The sequence below is a fragment of the Amblyraja radiata genome, chromosome 1 (assembly GCF_010909765.2).
Source record: "Amblyraja radiata isolate CabotCenter1 chromosome 1, sAmbRad1.1.pri, whole genome shotgun sequence".
Classification (NCBI taxonomy): Eukaryota; Metazoa; Chordata; class Chondrichthyes; order Rajiformes; family Rajidae; genus Amblyraja; species Amblyraja radiata.
The window spans coordinates 83,097,158-83,116,446 of NC_045956.1; the positions used below are offsets into that span (position 1 = coordinate 83,097,158).

The 19,289-nt window shown below is 43.3% G+C and overlaps 1 protein-coding gene across 1 annotated transcript in view; it reads right to left on the minus strand.

Annotated features, from left to right (window-relative positions):
* Positions 1 to 5,847, minus strand: part of tapt1 (transmembrane anterior posterior transformation 1) — a 91,014-nt gene extending 85,167 nt beyond the window's left edge. The window contains exon 1 of the mRNA XM_033025847.1: positions 5,651 to 5,847. Within this exon, the coding sequence (XP_032881738.1) occupies positions 5,651 to 5,831 (181 nt within the window). The 5' untranslated portion in view covers positions 5,832 to 5,847. The remainder of the gene's footprint in view (positions 1 to 5,650) is intronic.
* Positions 5,848 to 19,289: the final 13,442 nt, after the last annotated feature.

Below are 19,289 nucleotides of genomic sequence, written 5' to 3' on the forward strand. Positions count from 1 at the left end.
GACCCGAAACGTCACCCATTCCTTCGCTCCAGAGATGCTGCCTGTCGCGCTGAGTTACTCCAGCTTTTTGTGTCTATCTTCGGTTTAAACCAGCATCAGCAGTTCCTTCTTACACATGAGATTGATGGCATCCTCCTCCCCCCACAATTTGCATAAAATGACATGTTCCTTCCATACAAGAAGCATGGCGCTGCCAACCTGCAGCCAGCCCTCGGTCAGGAACTTGTAGCGATGTTACAAAACCTACCTTCAGCGGCGCTGCAGTTCTGCCACTGGCCGCGTGTGCGACTTTGGCGCCTTTGAGGAGGGGGGGGGGGGAGGGATTAAAATCCAGTTCTCTACTGCCTGGAGGCAGATTTCCTCGGGCTGCTAGCTGCTGAAGAATAATCGATCGGACTTCAGTTCCCGATTTTTTTTTTAATCGCGAGACAATTTAATGATTAGATTAAAATAAAAAGCGACTTCTAATGCCCTCAACGCCTACAACGTGACGGATCGCAAGAATGGGCCAAAACAAAGGGTAAGTTGTTTATTTTACATATAATCCTGCTTCTTGGGATGGCTTTAACCTAATTTAACGTTGCGAAAATGTGATTGAGCCACATACGAACCGTCAGTGTTTTTCCTGCCGATATGGAGTTCAAATTCACCGCAAACGCAACGTTCCAATCGATCGCGTTCCAGAAGCAAGATGATTAAAATGCTCTTTTTTTTGGACAAACATGTCATAAGAACATCTAAATCGTCTATATTTTGTGTTATTGTTTATCCATAGTCAATATTTTTACACTAAATATCAGTTTTAGTCCCATGTATTGTGCAAAAAAAAATAATTGTTATTATATTGAGTGGATGATTAACTTATAGATTAGATTAGTTTATGGGAACTAGATTAATTAATGGAAATTAAACATTAAATTCCTTCCATTGGGCATATAAATTCATGACAGTAAGATTTAAAAATCATGTTATATTGTGAATTCTTGTGTGAATCGGATTAGTTTGTTATTTGGATACTTAGGCTATTTAAAAAAATATCCTTTTCTTAAGAAATTGAATCTACAGGACACTCTTAATGGGAAAGTAGTGGGCAGAAAGGCATGTCATGCGCGGTTTGAAGAGCAAGAACATGTAGTTTACAATGCCAAAATTGAAAAGTTGAGGAAAAACAAGGTGTGCAGAGTTGCTTATTCAGGGCTCGAAATTAGCGGTTGCCCGGGTGCCATTGACCACTCAAACTGCCGCCAGGCAACCTAAACGCTGAGTCATTTTGCCCGGCTTGGCAAGCAGATACTGGTTTATACCAATAGACACAAAAAACTGGAGTAACTCAGGCCGCATCTCTGGAGAAAAGGAATGTGACGTTTTGTGTCGGCGGCGGCTGTATTGCGGGGCAAAGACACTAGGTGCGTGGTGACGAAGGGTCGGAGCGAATGACGGGCCCTGAACAGCGGCAACAGCGGCCGCGACAGCGGCTACACCGCCTCCTCCTCCAGCACCCCGCCCGGTGAAAGCAGGCCTCCTTCTCTCTCTCCCTTCCTCCCTCCTCCCGGCCTCGGCGTGCGAGAGGGGTTGTTTTGAAAGCGCCGTTGGCGGATTTGCAGGCAGCGGCCGTTATCAGGGCGATAGCGGGCGCTACTTGCAAATCCGCCAACGGCGCTTTCAAAACAATCCCTCTCGCACGCCGAGGCCGGGATGGAGGGAGAGAGGAAGGGAGGGAGGAAGAGAGGGAGGGAGAGAGGGAGAGAGAGAAAAAGGTCTCCTTCCGCGGTCTGAAGCAGCTGCACCAAAGATCCTATAGCTATAGGATCTTTGAGCTGCACCGCTCGGCCCCGCACCTTCCTGTCAGCTGACGGAGGAGGGAGGCGGTGGCGAGGAGATCCCACCGTCACCCCCTTTGGCAGCGGCACTTTGGCGTTGGACAGGGACGGCCAAGGCAGCAGGGCGATGTTGTCCGAGGAGCGCTGACCTTCCTTCCTCCCCACCTCCTCTGCCCCTTCCCCTCCTCCCTCTCTCTCTCTCTCTCTCTTGTACGCCCCCCTCCACCCCTCTTATCCTGGGACCCCTCCTCTCCATCCCGCACTGATCCCCATTCCCGCCTCTATTCAGTCCTCACTGACATCCCCGTGCTCCCCTCCCCATCTACCCCCCCCCCAATATATTAATCACCCCACCCACCTCGCATTGATTCTCCTGCCACCCCCCCCCCCATCCATCCTGCACTTCTCCCCCGATTCATACTGCACTGATCCTTCCATTCATCCCGTACTGACCCACCCTCCATTTACCCTGCACCAAACCCCCCATCCATCCTGTAATGATCTCCCCATTCATCTTTTACTGATCTCCCATTCATCCTGTACTGATCCCCTCATGCATCCTGTACTGATCCCCTTATGCATCCTGTACTGATCCCCTTATGCATCCTGTACTGATCCCCCATTCATCCTATACTGATCCCCTCATTCATCCTGTAGTGATCTTCCATTCATCCTGCAGGCCCTCCGATCCACCCCCGTCCTGACCCCCCCCCCCCCACATTCATCCTGTACTGATCCTCTCATTCATCCTGTGCTGATTCCCCCCCCCCCCCATCCATCCTATACTGATCCCCCATACAAGAAAAGTGGGGAGAACAGTCTGAAGAAGAGTCTCGACCTGAAACGTTGCCTATTTCCTTCGCTCCATAGATGCTGCTTCACCCGCTGAATTTCTCCAGTATTTTTGTCTACCCCCATTCATCCTGTACTGATCCCCCCCCCCCATTCATCCCGTACTGATCTCCCCATTCAACACCACTGACATCCCCCGTGCTGTCCCCTCACAATTTTACATACTCCAACCAACACGTACTAATTCACCTGCCTCAATCCATCCATTCCGCACCGATTGCCTTCTCAACCCCCCCCCCCCCCCCACCTATCCACCCCACACTGATTCACACACCCCCTGACCCTATTGTGCTTCATGGTCTTCAGAGCGAACATTGACTATGTTTGATAACGGAATGCGATCAAATGTGTTTTAATTCCCAATGTTATTATTTGTTTTGACTCCTTTAAACATATTACCAAAAGAACATTTGCTGCAGTTATGTCCTTTGGCCGTCTCTTGTCAGTTAGTGTAATGTTTAACCTGTCAGATGGGTATAGTCGGTTTTAACAGCTATTATCAAAAAATGCCTTTAGAAATTTCCTTGCAACCCGTATATTTTGTTATGGATAAATTATGTGGGAAGCCAGAGTGTGTCTGTGCCATTAGCAATAACGACCCATGCTATGGCCATGTCATGGTAATTTTCGGTCCTTCACAGAAAACATGCTTGCATCAATCTGTAGTGTGCATGGCTAAGCACATATGTTACCATGGTCCAGGATTTAGTGACACAGGTTGATCATATGCTGAATAATCCAACCACATTTTTGTTTGGAAGTGGAAAGAACTAATAGAAATTGCATTAATTGCGATGTGTAAAAAGAGTTGAGATATTGTATTATAATTTTGCTGCATGTCATTGTGGTATATATCATGTCTTGATTGGTGAATATGTTTAGTTTGTGAGTTATTTGAAGCAGAAATAATATGTGAATGTAGACAAAAATGCTGGAGAAACTCAGCGGATACGGCAGCATCTATGGAGCGAAGGAAATAGGCAAGTTTTGGGCCGAAACTCTTCTTCAGACTGATGGGTTTTGGCCTGAAACGTTGCCTATTTCCTTCGCTCCATAGATGCTGCTGCACCCGCTGAGTTTCTCCAGCACTTTTGTCTACCTTCGATTTTCCAGCATCTGCAGTTCCTTCTTGAACATAATATGTGAATGCTTCATTGAGCATAATTCCGACTGGTAACTACGCACTTCGTCCGAGCACATTATCGCACGCGTCATGCAAACCGTCTTAAATGACCACCTAAACTGTCATTTGGCAACCTAAAAAGCTGTCAAGATTGCCCGGCTGGCAACAGGTAAAAAGTTAAGTGAGAGCCCTGTTATTGGTTACAATCTGAGGAGTATGATGATGCTACTGATTATGATATGATTATGATTATGATATTATCATCACCCACACCAAATCCTGGCATCACATCACTCCAGTCCTCAAACAACTTCACTGGCTTCCCATCTCCCACCGGATCACCTACAAAATCCTGATCCTCACCTACAAAGCCCTCCACCATCTGGCCCCCCCATATCTCACTGACCTCCTCGCCCCCTACCAACCCTCACGGTCCCTCAGATCCACATCAGCCGGTCTCCTCTCCATCCACAAGTCCAACCTCCGCAGTTTTGGGGACAGAGCCTTCTCCAGGGCAGCTCCCAGGCTCTGGAACTCCCTCCCCCAACTGATCCGCAATTCCGTGTCCCTCACCATCTTCCAGTCCCGCCTCAAGACCCATCTCTTCACCTCTGCCTATCCTTAGCCCCACGTCCCCCTCCCTTTTCATCTGTGCATTAATTGCCTCATATTGTGTTTTGAATTGAATTCTGTCTTTACTTTGTGTACTAGTCATGTCTCTACTACTTATTTCATTCCGCTTACATGTTTTTCCTCTACCTGCTAAATTTTTGTAAGGTGTCCTTGAGACTCTTGAAAGGCGCCCATAAATAAAATGTATTATTATTATTAATGTACCAGCTAGCAACTGATCTTCTCCATAAAGACTTGGTCTATTGCTAGAAATTGTAATGTATTTACCTATCTGTTATGGACTTACAGCATATTACACAATAATATTAAAGTTCTGATCTTGAGAATATCACATTTTTGAATTTTCAAGGCAGTCTGGGTGTTTATTACTATTTCCGTCACAACGGTCAATTTTGTAATTAATTACAATTAGGTAATTAACTAATCATATGCTTTAATTTCAGGTCATCCAAGTAAGGTGTTTTATATTTGTTTCAGAATGCTTCAATCTATAATAACTGAAAATGTCATTCAGTTCTCTTAATTTTTAAGAAAGTTATGGGCTTTTGACTGTCCTCCATCACAGCTTTTGTGTTAAGTCAACGGAAAAGCAATAGGGAACTTCAATAGCAATTTCCGAGTATGAAAATGGCCATAACTTTTTAAATACTGAAGATATGAAAGTGAATTAGGTGTCAACTTAAACTTATTTTTATGCTTTATCTGATGGGATAAATTGCAGACTTGATTTTTAAAATCTCAACATTTTGTAACATTGCTAGAACTTGTGTGCTCACTGAGTTCCACGGCTGTCAAATCAAAGACAAATGTGCAGGAAGGAACTGGAGATGCCGGTTTACACGGAAGATAGACACACAATGCTGGGAGTACCTCGGCGGGACAGGCAGCATCTCTGCAGATCTGGAGATCCAAACGTTGAGTTACTCCAGCATTCTGTGCCTAAATCAAAGTGAAGGCTGCGCCCCTCCCCGATGCACGGTGACAGTGGCTTGCGATCGCTTGGTGGACAGACGTTGACAGCTGTCAGCGGCCGGGCTCCCTGGAGCCAACGCCTCCTCCTCGCGGGCGGGCGGGCGGGCGGGCGGTTGGTGCAGCGCGGGCAGCGCGGGGCTCCCATGACAGCCGTTGGTCGCGCGAGCGGCGCGAGCACCATCAAGGCCCGGACCGGACCGGCCTGGCCCGACCGGCGGACCGAGCAGTGCCGCACTCCCGGCCGGCTCACCTGACAGATTCCGTTTCTTGCCGGCGTGCGTGCTCGGATCGTTCTGCGTCTCGTAAAAGCCCAACGTTTCTGTGCGGCGGACACCCCGGTCAGAGCTACATTCCTCACTCTCTCTCTTATCCCCGTTCTCCAGCACCGCCGCCATCTTCTGACGGAGGGGGAGGAGGAGGAAGGGAAACATAAACCAAAGACATAAACAGCGCTGTCACGTGACCAGCAGCCCTCCCAACGCACGCACACACACACACGCGCGCATGCGTGGCCGGCCCCAGCTGGCGTTGCCTCGTACTGGCGCCCCCCCGGGCGGGGAAGGAGGTTGCAATGGTGTCGAGCATCAGGTAGGGATTGGATATCTCAACTATGTAGTTATGCCAAATTAGTTTCTCATCGAAGAGGATCCAGTTAAACATTGAAAACAAACTGTGGAACTGCTAGCAATCTGAAATAAAAACTAAAACTGCTGGAAAGAACAACCAGGTCAAGATAGCAGCTGCGGTGCCAATTTCCACTTTTTCTCCAACACAAAGTATTCAATTCAATTCAATTCAATTCAATTTTAATGTCATTGCACAAATACTGAGTATGGGTACAACGAAATGCAGTTTTGCGTCAGTCCGTAGTAGTAGTGCATATAGAAATTAAAAAAAACAAGATACAGAATAATCAAAAATACAGAATAATTAAACAATGGGGACGGAGGGACCGGAGAAATCTATCGGCGGGACTCCGAGTTCAGTAATGTGATGGTATAATTGTAGAAGCTGTTCCTCATCCTACTGGTACGAGACCTGAGGCTCCTGTACCGCCTCCCTGATGGGAGGAGGGCAAACAGTCCATGGTTGGGGTGGGAGGGGTCTTTAATGATCTTCCCAGCCCGTCTCAGACACCGTTTTCGGTGGAGGGCATCCATGGCAGGGAGCGGGTCACCGATGATGTGCTGCGCGGTTTTCACCACCCGTTGTAGTGCCTTCCTGTCCGCCACAGTGCAGCTGCTGTACCATACCGTGAAGCAGGCGGTCAGGATGCTCTCGATGGTACAGCGGTAGAAGTTGGTCAGGATCTGGGGGGACAGGTGGGCTTTCTTGAGCCTCCTCAGGAAGTAAAGGCGCTGCTGTGCCTTTTTGATCAGCTTGGAGGTGTTGAGGGACCAGGACAAATCCTCCGAGATATGTACCCCGAGGAATTTGTAGCTGGAGACGCGCTCCACCTCAGTCCCGTTTATATGGATGGGGGTATGACTGCCTCCTCTAATCTTCCTGAAGTCGACAATAATTTCCTTCTTCTTCTTGGAGTTGAGGACGAGGTTATTGTTGGCACACCAGGTTGTCAGGTGCTGGACCTCCTCTCTGTAGGCTGACTCATCGTTGTCACTGATCAGTCCTACCACCGTGGTGTCATCAGCAAACTTAATGATGGCGTTGGATCCCTACTTAGGGATGCAGTCGTGGGTGAAGAGGGAGTAGAGGAGAGGGCTGAGCACACAGCCCTGTGGTTCAGTGTTATAGTGGAGGAGGTGAGGTTGTTGACCCTAACAGACTGTGGTCTGTTGATGAGGAAATCCAGTGTTCAGTTGCAGAGGGAGGTGGAGATGCCAAGTATCTACACTTCCTTAACTTCTTTATTAATATTTCTGAGGACTCGTAGTAACACAAATTTGCCATCATAGACTGTGGGCCAAGGAGCTTTTTCGTTTCATTTTGTGACCCAAATCATGTATCTACCTGTATTTATAACGTATTGTGTAAAAATATTATAGAATTCATACCTGAAACTCGTCAAGACCAAAACCTGCACATATTTTTTAAATATGAGAGAAACCTCCAATTTTCTGAGTAGTAATTGTCCAATCAATGCACGTTTGACATTGAGTCGGGCCCCAATTGACCAATCACGTGCTTTGCTTCCTGCTAGCGAGAAGGATCATGGCTGCCTCCTAATTATAGAGCTGCCAACTCTCACGCATTTTAACACAGTTTATGAAAGGGGTAGGCCATTTAGGACTGAGATGGGGACAAACATTGTTCACCCAGAGAGTTGTGAATCTGTGGAATTCTCTGCCACAGAAGGCAGTGGAGGCCAATTCACTGGATGTTTTCAAGAGAGAGTAACATTTAGCTCTTGGGGCTAGCGAAATCAAGGGATATGGAGAAAAAACAGGAAAGAGGTACTGATTTTAGATGATCATATTGAATGGCAGTGCTGGCTCGAACGGCCGAATGGCCTATTCCTGCACCTATTTTCTATGTTTCTATGCTTGATTATATGACAATAAAACTCGACCACTTGATTTTGAAGCATTCATGCATGGTGGAGGTATAATGTAGTCATAGAGTGATACAGTGTGAAAACAGGCCCTTTGACCCAACTTGCCCACACCCGCCAACATGTCCCAGCTACACTACCTGCTTTTGGTCCATATCCCTCCAAACCTGTCCTATCCGTGTATCAATCTAACTGTTTCTTAAATGTTTGGATAGTCCCTGCCTCAACTTCCTCCTCTGGCAGCTTGTTCCATACACCCACCACCCTTTGTATGGAAAAAGTTACCCCATAAAAAGTTACCTCTTAAAAATACTTCAAATAAAAAACATTGAAATCATACTTCTACAATGCACTAAAACATGATTATAATACATCAAATTTCAAAAAGTCCCTACCGTGGGAGGGGGGCACCCCCCTCCCACACCCTCCCCCACTGGGTCTGTTAAGGTTCATTTTCTTAAAACAGACAACTTACAATAAGTTGGGTAAAACCAATACAAGCTTTAATGATCATTTAGCTAGAGAGTGCTAGGAGATACAAAGTCAAGCATATAGCAGATGCTTAACTCCTCCCAGGCCAACACTCTAAAGAATGAAGACATACAGCATTGTTTTATACTGTTTTGGAAACATAGTCACATGTTCATACAGAATGGCAGCAATGATGTCTAACATATCAATCACAGCTCTACCCATTCAAAGCATGCTTGTCACTAATACAATATAATCATGCTATGGTTATATCGATCTTAGTTTAGTTACGAAACCCCAAATAACAGGAAGTTAGTCAAAGGTCTATCATCTGCAGTACCTTCTTAAACAATGTAAGGATCCTTATCAGTTGCCCACAGAAGTTTCTGCTAGTCGAGGATACAGAATTCTCAGGAAGTTCCCAAGCTCCCAAGGCTTGGGTTGTCAGAAGCAAGCCAGAACCTTCTCACCATTGTCAATACCTTTTGCTTCGGCACAACAGGAAGCAGCTTGGATGCAGTTTGAATCAAAGATTATAGAGGAGCAAGATAGACCACTCCTCCCAAACCCAATGGACTGACGTGTAGTACGTGACGGAACGTCACGGCCGCCATTTGTTTCTGCCAAACGTGACTTCCGCTATGTAATCCTCCCGCTGTGTAATCCAAAGCAAAGATCCTCGAGTATCTTGTAGCGGGAACGGACCCCACAGTTCTACCAAAGATTATAGAGGAGTTTTGGTTCATTGGTTATACCAAAGCGCTTACATCAGGTCGCAGGGAAGAGCAAATAAACTAGAGGCTCCTCTAGTATTTTGGTGTAATCCGTTCCAAAGATTGATCCGTTCTATCATCTTTGGTGTAATCCGTGTTGTAGGGAACAGTGTTTTATATAACATCCCTTCCCATATTTAGTTTAAATTATTGTAAATATTTTCCCCGTTCCCCTATTTCCCTCGCATCTTTCCTCCCCAGCCTCCTCCTTTGCGTAGTTTCCCTTGCATTGTATTGTGCAGTTTCCCTTGTATTGCTTTAACACACACTGCACAAAATTAAATTTAACGTATATATATATTTTATATATTTATATGAATGTGTGTCTGTGTGTGAGAGGCAAGTTAGAGATAATAACATTTATTCTCATGGATCAGAAGCAACTTTGATTTAAAGCATCACTATTACTTTATTTGTCTTATGTAAGATAATGTACATAAACCATAAAGGCAATTATATACAAATTATATAATAATAAATATATGCATATATACATGCCTGCAGAATGGATGATATATCACTTAAATTCAATTGTTTTCAGTTGTGTGGAGAGACCTGTATATTGAAGATGCTTTTTTACCTCTAATTGGAAAGAGCCATGGTTTTCAAGGGAAATTGGACACTTAGTTCGGAAAAAGAGAGAGATCTACAATAATTATAGGCAGCATGGAGTAAATGAGGTGCTTGAGGAGTATAAAGAATGTAAAAAGAGTCTTAAGAAAGAAATTAGAAAAGCTAAAAGAAGATATGAGGTTGCTTTGGCAAGTAAGGTGAAAGTAAATCCAAAGGGTTTCTACAGCTATATTAATAGCAAAAGAATAACGAGGGATAAAATTGGTCCATTAGAGAGTCAGAGTGGACAGCTATCTGCAGAGCCAAAAGAGTTGGGGGAGATATTGAACGATTTATTTTCTTTGGTATTCACCAAGGAGAATGATATTGAATTATGTGAGGTAAGGGAAACAAGTAGAGTAGCTATGGAAACTATGAGATTCAAAGAAGAGGAAGTACTGACACTCTTGAGAAATATAAAAGTGGATAAGTCTCCAGGTCCGGACAGGATATTCCCTAGGACATTGAGGGAAGTTAGTGTAGAAATAGCAGGGGCTATGACAGAAATATTTCAAATGTCATTAGAAACGGCAATAGTGCCGGAGGATTGGCGTACTGCGCATGTTGTTCCATTGTTTAAAAAGGGGTCTAAGAGTAAACCTAGCAATTATAGACCTGTTAGTTTGACGTCAGTGGTGGGCAAATTAATGGAAAGGATACTTAGAGATAATATATATAAGCATCTGGATAAACAGGGTCTGATTAGGAACAGTCAACATGGATTTGTGCCTGGAAGGTCATGTTTGACTAAACTTCTTGAATTTTATGAAGAGGTTGCTCGGGAAATTGATGAGTGTAAAGCCGTGGATGTTGTATATATGGACTTCAGTAAGGCTTTTGACAAGATTCCTCACGGAAGGTTGGTTAAGAAGGTTCAATGGTTGGGTATTAATGGTGGAGTAGCAAGATGGATTCAACATTGGCTAAATGGGAGATGCCAGAGAGTAATGGTGGATGGTTGTTTGTCAGGTTGGAGGCCAGTGACTAGTGGGGTGCCACAGGGATCTGTGTTGGGTCCACTGTTGTTTGTCATGTACATCAATGATCTGGATGATGGTGTGGTAAATTGGATTAGTAAGTATGCAGATGATACTAAGATAGGTGGGGTTGTGGATAATGAAGTAGATTTTCAAAGTCTACAGGGAGATTTATGCCGGTTGGAAGAGTGGGCTGAAAGATGGCAGATGGAGTTTAATGCTGATAAGTGTGAGGTGCTACATCTTGGCAGGACAAATCAAAATAGGACGTACATGGTAAATGGTAGGGAATTGAAGAATGCAGGTGAACAGAGGGATCTTGGAATAACTGTGCACATTTCCCTGAAAGTGGAATCTCATGTAGATAGGGTGGTAAAGAAAGCTTTTGGTGTGCTGACTTTTATAAATCAGAGCATTGAGTATAGAAGTTGGGATGTAATGTTAAAATTGTACAAGGCATTGGTGAGGCCAATTATGGAGTATGGTGTACATTTTGGTCGCCTAATTATAGGAAGGATGTCAACAAAATAGAGAGAGTACAGAGGAGATTTACTATAATGTTGCGTGGGTTTCAACAACTAAGTTACAGAGAAAGGTTGAACAAGTTAGGGCTTTATTCTTTGGAGCGCAGAAGGTTAAGGGGGGACTTGATAGAGGTCTTTAAAATGATGAGAGGGATAGACAGAGTTGACGTGGATAAGCTTTTCCCATTGAGAGTAGGGAAGTTTCAAACAAGGGGACATGACTTGAGAATTAAGGGACAGATGTTTAGGGGTAACATGAGGGGGAACTTCTTTACTCAGAGAGTGGTGGCTGTGTGTAATGAGCTTCCAGTGAAGCTGGTGGAGGCAGGTTCGTTTTTATCATTTAAAAATGAATTGGATAGTTATATGGACGGGAAAGGAATGGAGGGTTATGGTCTGAGCGCAGGTATATGGGACTAGGGGAGATTACGTGTTCGGCACCGACTAGAAGGGTCGAGATGGCCTGTTTCCGTGCTGTAATTGTTATATGGTTATATGTCAATTTACCTTAAATGTAGAAGAGCTTCTTACAAAGACCATTAAGTATTTTCTTTCTATCCTCTTTTGGACCTAAGGCATAGCAGAGCTGCCAACTCTCACGAAGAGGGAAGGGAGGGAGAGAGGGAAGGGAGGGAGAGAGGGAAGGGAATGAGATCGAGAGAAGAGAGGGAGAGAGAGAGATCGAGAGAAGAGTGGGGAGAGAGAGATCGAGAGAAGAGAGGGGAGAGTGAGATCGAGAGAAGAGAGGGAGAAGGGGGAGAGTGAGGAGGGAGAAGGGGGGAGAGGGAGAAAGGGGGAAGAGGGAGAAGGGGGGAAGAGGGGGAAGAGGGAGAAGGGGAGAAGAGGGAGAAGGGGAGAAGAGGGAGAAGGGGAGAAGAGGGAGAGGGAGAAGGGGAGACGAGGAAGAAGGGGGGAAGAAGGAGAAGGGGGATAGGGAGAAGAGGGAGAGGGAGAAGGGGGAGAGGGAGAAGGGGGAGAGGGAGAAGGGGGAGAGGGAGAAGGGGAGAAGAGGTAGAAGGGGAGAAGAGGGAGAAGGGGAGAAGAAGGAGAAGGGGAGAAGGGGGAGAGGGAGAAGGAGAAGGGGAGAAGGGGGAGAGGCAGAAGGGGGAGAGGGAGAGAAGGGGAGAGGGAGAAGGGGGAAGAGGGAGAAGGGGAGAAGAAGGAGAAGGGGAGAAGAGGGAGAGGGAGAGTGGAACGATAGCACATTATAACGCGCAGCCGTCCCATTCCGACCAAAGATTATAGAGCAGAGCTCCTCTAGTATCTTTGATTGTGACCGCCGCCGCTGAACCCCCCGGCCCACAGAGTTGTATAATCTTTGATTGCACCCTTCTTCACGGCGGGCTTGTGATCTTTGCTTGTGATGTCTCAACAATTCGAGGGACATAACGGGTAACAGCCGCCGCGTTCTCGAACTCGAATCTGAGCTCGAAAAACCTCGTGGTCACTGGGCCTAATGTGTCCTGCGGGCCATATTTTGGAGACCAATCCCTTACAAGAACAAAACCAAAATCGTACAGAAGTGTTAAAATTGTCTTTATTATTATGGTAAGGAAAGATCTATTAAAAATAAGTCTAATAACTTTCTAATGTACCGACAAACCTAGTTTCCCAATGGCCGTTGATGGGAGAACAGAAAATAACATTTTCACGACAGAATATCGACTGAAAATAATAATAATATTTTCTCACCTTTCTTTTTTATTGAGGAACCTAAAGAATGACAGGTCGGGTCGTCTACATTTACGATTAGAACAATTGATAGCAGAGCAGTGAGGTGAAGATTTAGATGAGGACGCCATGACAGTAAGCGGGCAGCCCAATAAAATGCCCTACAAAATGGCGTCAACAATCACACACGTCATACTACGCTTTTTTCGAGGAGTGGTCTATCTTGCTCCTCTATAATCTTTGGTTTGAATGTTGGCCTCCAATTTCCTGATTACCCAGCCCTTCTACAGAATCCAATTTCAAAGCTTTCATTTACTCAGAACCCAAAACCCAAATTAATCTTTACTTAATAAAATGCATAAAGTATTCCATTATTAACTAGGATATTATCATTCCCTCCTATTATCATATTAGAAATGATAACACTACAGTCCTTGGTTAGTACATAGTAAAGGCTTCAGACATTTCAATACATACATTAATACAACAATCAGCAGTACAATGGATCCATAGTAAATTATCATTCCCCATATTCCTCCACTCATACTAAATGGCCACTATTCTCCAATTGTATTAAAGTTATACATCTCTTCTCCAACCTCTGTAATCTTCTTAATTTCTCTGGTGATATGTGCTGCTAAATCTGCAATCTTAGAGGATTCATCGAGAATGTAAGTGCAGCATTCACACCCTATAATAGCACGTCCTTCCTATTATCCTATAGGGATATACGACAAAGTGCATCTATTTCAGCCATAATGGATGAAAGGGCCTTTTACTTGTAGGTAAAGACATCCACCATTTAATTAAACAATTTCTCCAATCCAGGGGACGTATTAATCAATTCCTGTGATGTCGGTTGTCCCATACAGTGGGAAAGCAATCATCCAGAATTGCTCTGACTCTGATATACTTCACTTAGCCCTCATCGGGAATATACAATTCAGTTACAACACAGCTCTCACGTGAGGGACAACAAAGGTCAAATAACAACATCCCCTTCAGTTATAGGTTGACCTAATCAACCTTTCCCAGTACTTCTTATCCCCAGGTACATACCACGTAACCATGGGTATGTCCGGAATCCACATACAAAATACGTCCCATTTATTGGACTCAGCGGCCATTAGCACTAACCTTGGTGCAGGTGCTGTTACTCAAGTATACTCCGTTGCTTCTTCTGTCACAATAACAGGTAGTATTAACTGGGCTCTGGGGCAATTCACTAATTTAAGCCATGGTATTTTCCCAAACCCTGGTCTCATTTACCTTCCATCCTGTCTTAAAAGAGGCCTCATACCATCCTTTAAATATGGGTCCTTGACTGCCATTCTGAAGGCACCCATTAGTTGCTGTTTTATTGCAAAAACAGTGCAAGGCCAGAATCTCAGTAAGGTTAAGGAGTATTGTTATGAGAGGTATTCCTTCCTCACCATTATATGGGATGTGCGTACACAACCAGCATACACTTATTATTACGAAGGGCAAATTCAAAACTCATAAACAAAAACAGATTCTTTCCCCAAGTCCAGTCCATGTGGGCCAACCCCAGAATATAAAAGAGGATCAATAGCCCGATTGTCCTTTCTTGGTTTTCCAAACTGTTTAAAGTCAATCAGATGTATCCTCTTCACTGCAATTGATGTTGCTGTTAGCATCTGCTAAAGTCCCTTTCAACACAGTCCCAATTTCTTCTGATCCCAGTACCATATCAGTACGTAGTCTGATAGTATGGACTCGTCCCTGTGTTCAACGGATAGTGGCTTCTGTGACTCTTATACCTGGGAATGCAGACCTGGCAAGGCATGGGTTAATTGCTGTGCATACGTAATTAATTAATCGCTGAGAACCTGTAGGTTAATCCATAATTTCACAGCTTATCCTGTTATCAATTCGAAAGATTTTAACCCTGTCTCTCTAGCTGGGGTTATTCTGAACCGTCAAAATAGCTGAACACCTTAACCCATTCCTGTCCAGTCTCAGTCAAGACTTCACTTAAACTTTTTAGTGTCCTATTCATTCCCTCCACTAATCCAAAACTCTGCAATTAGTGGAAGATATGAAATCACTCTTTAACAACTGACAAGGCAGAGTCTCTTTCATCACCTTTCCTATGAAACATTTACCCTGATCACTCTAAAGAGGGACCCCTTACCTAAATATTATCTCTTTGATTCCTTATCACAATTCTAGCTGTTCTATCTTAGCATGGAACTACTGTTACCCAGTAGGTAAAGCAATCAATCAGTGCTAAACAGCACCCTTTATTTTATGGCTCCAGGAAGGGTCCTGTGAAATTTATCTATGTTGATCTGCAGGCTACACTCATTTTCCATTTGGCACTGCAATTATCTCAACCTGCCCCTAACTTCCCTGCTTCCAAATCACACTAAACTATGGGGAGAGTGTAAGTTATAATCCCCCTCAGTGTGTTGGGCTCTAAGATTTCCACTACCCATGTTATGTGTTCATATACTTAAGCACACCAGTGCAGCCAAGCTAACACTTGACTTTGCCTAATGGAACAGCAAGCAACTGTTCTCATTCTATCTTCATAGTCTGTTACTACCACTGAAGTACCCTTCTCTCATTACCACAGCACAAATGGTAGAATTTAATCAAATATGAGAATCCCAGTGCTGGGAAGGAGGTCAGGGATAGTTTATATTTTTTTCAATTGTCCAAATATATTTCTCCCCCCCAATCTACTCAATCTCTCAACATTTACTCCCCATAATGATTTCTCTCAAACTAGGTCTGATGTAATCAACGAGCACAAAACACAGACTTCCTTCCACACATTTAAGATAGGAAACAGGAAACCTGGCTCCTCATTTGCATTCTAAGAGACAAAAACATCTTTATTTTCATCACATTGGAATGAACATTATTTGAGATATTCTTAATGTACTTTGTGCATTTATGTAATCTTGCACTTTTCATTCTTTACAGGCACTTTGCCCCTGGCTATCTTCAGCACATTAGCTTCATTATTGAACTACAAGGACACCCAAATCCCCTTGCAGAGTTACATTCCAAAGTTTAGATACTCTTATTTTCTATTCTTCATCCCTATATATATTCCTACATTATGTTCCAACTGCCAAATTCTGTCTCAGTCAACTTACACCCTGCAATTTTATGTCATCACCACTGACTAACCAATTTGACAATAAAAGTCTTGCTCCTTTTTAAAATCCAATTTAATAACATGGATGATCAATAACTGATATGCTAGCACTCGCTCTTTTGGCACAAGTGGCATTCTAGAAACGTGAAACCAGTCCCTTTAAGAATAAGTGGTAGGCCATTTAGGACTGAGATAATGTCTCCTTTTTTTTTTAACTCAATTCAAAAGATTAAAAAATAGGAATTAAACACTTAAAACACCAATAAGACAAAACAAACAACCTACATTTTTTCATCTCTCCTCTATTGAAAGTTAAGAGAAAATAATGAATGAACTTAATTTTCATAGATTGCTAACACATTTGCAAAGACCAAAGGAATTTAAAATAACCTGTGTCTCCACCTCCACACAACTACTGACTTCTTAAAAAGACACACACTACATATAAGAGCAAGCTCATTCAATGATATCCTATTTCATCTGAAGTGTAGGATTAAATCAGCATTCATCCATCGGTTCCACAAACACGTAACAATCTTTAAACTTACTTATTTTACCTTTTTTCTTGTGATATTCACTCACAAGTTGCCACACATACAATATGCTCACAATTATTCACACTTTAAACAATAAAATTATTACACACCTCATGGAAATTATTCTAACTCTTAAAACGTTGATACACCCAAATACGTTCATAAGCTTGCCTCCCATTTCACACATTTACTAAATTAGCATGGAATTTTCACAAAGGAAAATGGGCATCACAATTAGGTTTTTAAATTGTACGGTGTATCTCTATTGTTTATCCTTCTTACCAGCATGCGTAAGGGAGTACATATAAAATAAAATAACAGACAGAAAAACATCAATTACACAAATTTGTCCAAAAGGGCTGTGATCCAGAGTCCCGTAGTGGAATCAATGGCACTGCCCTTTTGTTTCCATAATTATTTTCCCTAGTCAAAGGCGTCCCTTTGCAATTTCTAAACCTTCCCTTGTCTGACAAGTCTGTTCTGTTTACTGGAATCTTTAATTCTTTTTGGACCAGAATTTACAAGCTGCCATGTGAGCAGTACTATTAGCTCAGGCATTCCCTTGGGAGATTTTGTCATGGCCACTCAAATGGGTATTGCACTTAATAATGGCTAGATGGATTGGGAAGGCTGAGGCTAGTGTAGTTGTCAGCGTTGTCTTTAAGTTGTGAAAGTCTTCTTCTTGTTGGAAAGAGAGTTAAAATGAATAAGAATTAACCAAGCCCACAAAAAGCTTCATCTGTAGGAATGGGCAGACCGGTATGATTCACAATGGGATGGCCCAATTCCCTGTCAATCAGGATCCTGGGCACTGTGATTGGACTTTGATCCAGATTGTGATTAGTTAGACTTCCTGTCAATCAGGATCTTGCCACACCCCACAACCATTGGGTCACTCAAACTCTCCTCTCTGTCTTTCTCTCGCTCCTGCAGAGACGAGCTCTTTGCCAAAAGTGATTCAAAGTTCGAAGGCAAGTTTGTTTTAAACGGTATAGGCTGTTGGCTTGTGAGTTAACGTTTTTTAAGCAGCCTCAATTCTCATGCTTTTTTTTCTCTTCCAATCTTCTTTAATTTATCTGCTGTTTTCTCTCGCTGGTCATCTGCGTTGTTTAACTCTCTCACTGCTGAATTCAATTACTGCTTCTTCTTCCTCTTCCACCTCAGCCCTTTCCCTTCTGCTTTCTCATCTGCCTTTTCATCTCCAAGTCGCTATCAGTATCAGTCTCTTCTGGGGGTGCCCTTCCCTGTAGGAGTGCTGGAACCTCCCCCCCACCCCTACAGGATCTTATATGGGGGAGGTGGTCTACACTATTGTTCCTCATTTCCCCATCAAATTTGTTCCTTCAACCCCTCTTCTATAAACAGGGTTGCTTATGTCAGACAAAGGGTCCCCGGGGTTATATCGTTTCAGCGCCTTTTTCCGCAAAACCCAAATTAATCTTTACTTAATAAAATGCATAAAGTATTCCATTATTAACTAGGATATTATCAGGTCTCTCCACTCCCTCACTGGGTAACCCCAAGGCCAGTGATCAGTCGTTGTTTAGCCCCCCTCCACTTTCAAAAACGCTCCAAGGCCCCTGGAACTTCAGATGTAGAGCACTGCCAGATGTGAGTGGGGAACTGAGGCCAATTGTCCATGATGTCTGGATCCCAATGCTCAGCGCTTCATGTTTCGGAGTTGGCTAATGTTATTGATTTGTAATTAGCCTGATTTGCAATTAGTTGACAAAACCTAAATTTATTAATCTGGAATATCCAAGGGGATGGAATAAGTGTAGTATTAAAATGACATGCAAGATGTCAGGCTGTCTATCACAACATACAGCCCCGATAACCTTGAACATCCTCAAGGAGTGTAATCAGATGGAAACTGATTCAGATGCGATGCTTGTTCAAAATAGGGGCATATTTTAAAGGAGTGACAGAGATACTTGCAGGGGAATCTGTGAGCAGGTTAATATTTGTCTTTAGTTTTAGTTTGAACCAGGGTATCTGAAGATTCAAAGTTTAATATAGTAATTGTGCTGATACTGACTCCGGAGGTTTTATTTTTCTGATGCCATTTAAACTTCACTTGGATTTCAATCACTTCAATGTAAAAGTAATTGGGAATGGGGAGCATTGGAACAAAAATTTGCGCTCAGTACATATTAACTATAATATAATAATGTATGCATGTTGGTAGGTGCAATCAAAACAACGATCTTTTTATCATTGTTGTCTTATGAATACCACAGAGAATATTATGTACTCTCAAGATCACATTAAATAGAATATTATTGCTTAAATATGTATTGTTATTGGTCTTTGCATTTCGGAAAAGTCCCAGTTGAGAGGAAGACAGCATAATAGTGAAGATATTGGGGGTGAAAATGACAGTTCGTTAGGAAAATGAAGGAAATGGTAACAGAATCATTTTACAGCTGAATGAGTATAATTTTATGGATGAGAAATTATGTTCAACCAATTGACAAAGTAACTTCTTTGACAAAGTAACTAGCATGTTAGATAACAAGGAAGCCAATGGATGTAGCAGATTTTGTTATAAAAAATTGGTCCATGAAGTGCCCCATAAAAGATTACCGCATTAGATAAGCACCTGTGGACTTGAATATAATAGGCTAAGTCCAGGGGGTCAGATATGGGGCTTTATGTGTGGGCCAGATATATTGTCAGTGCA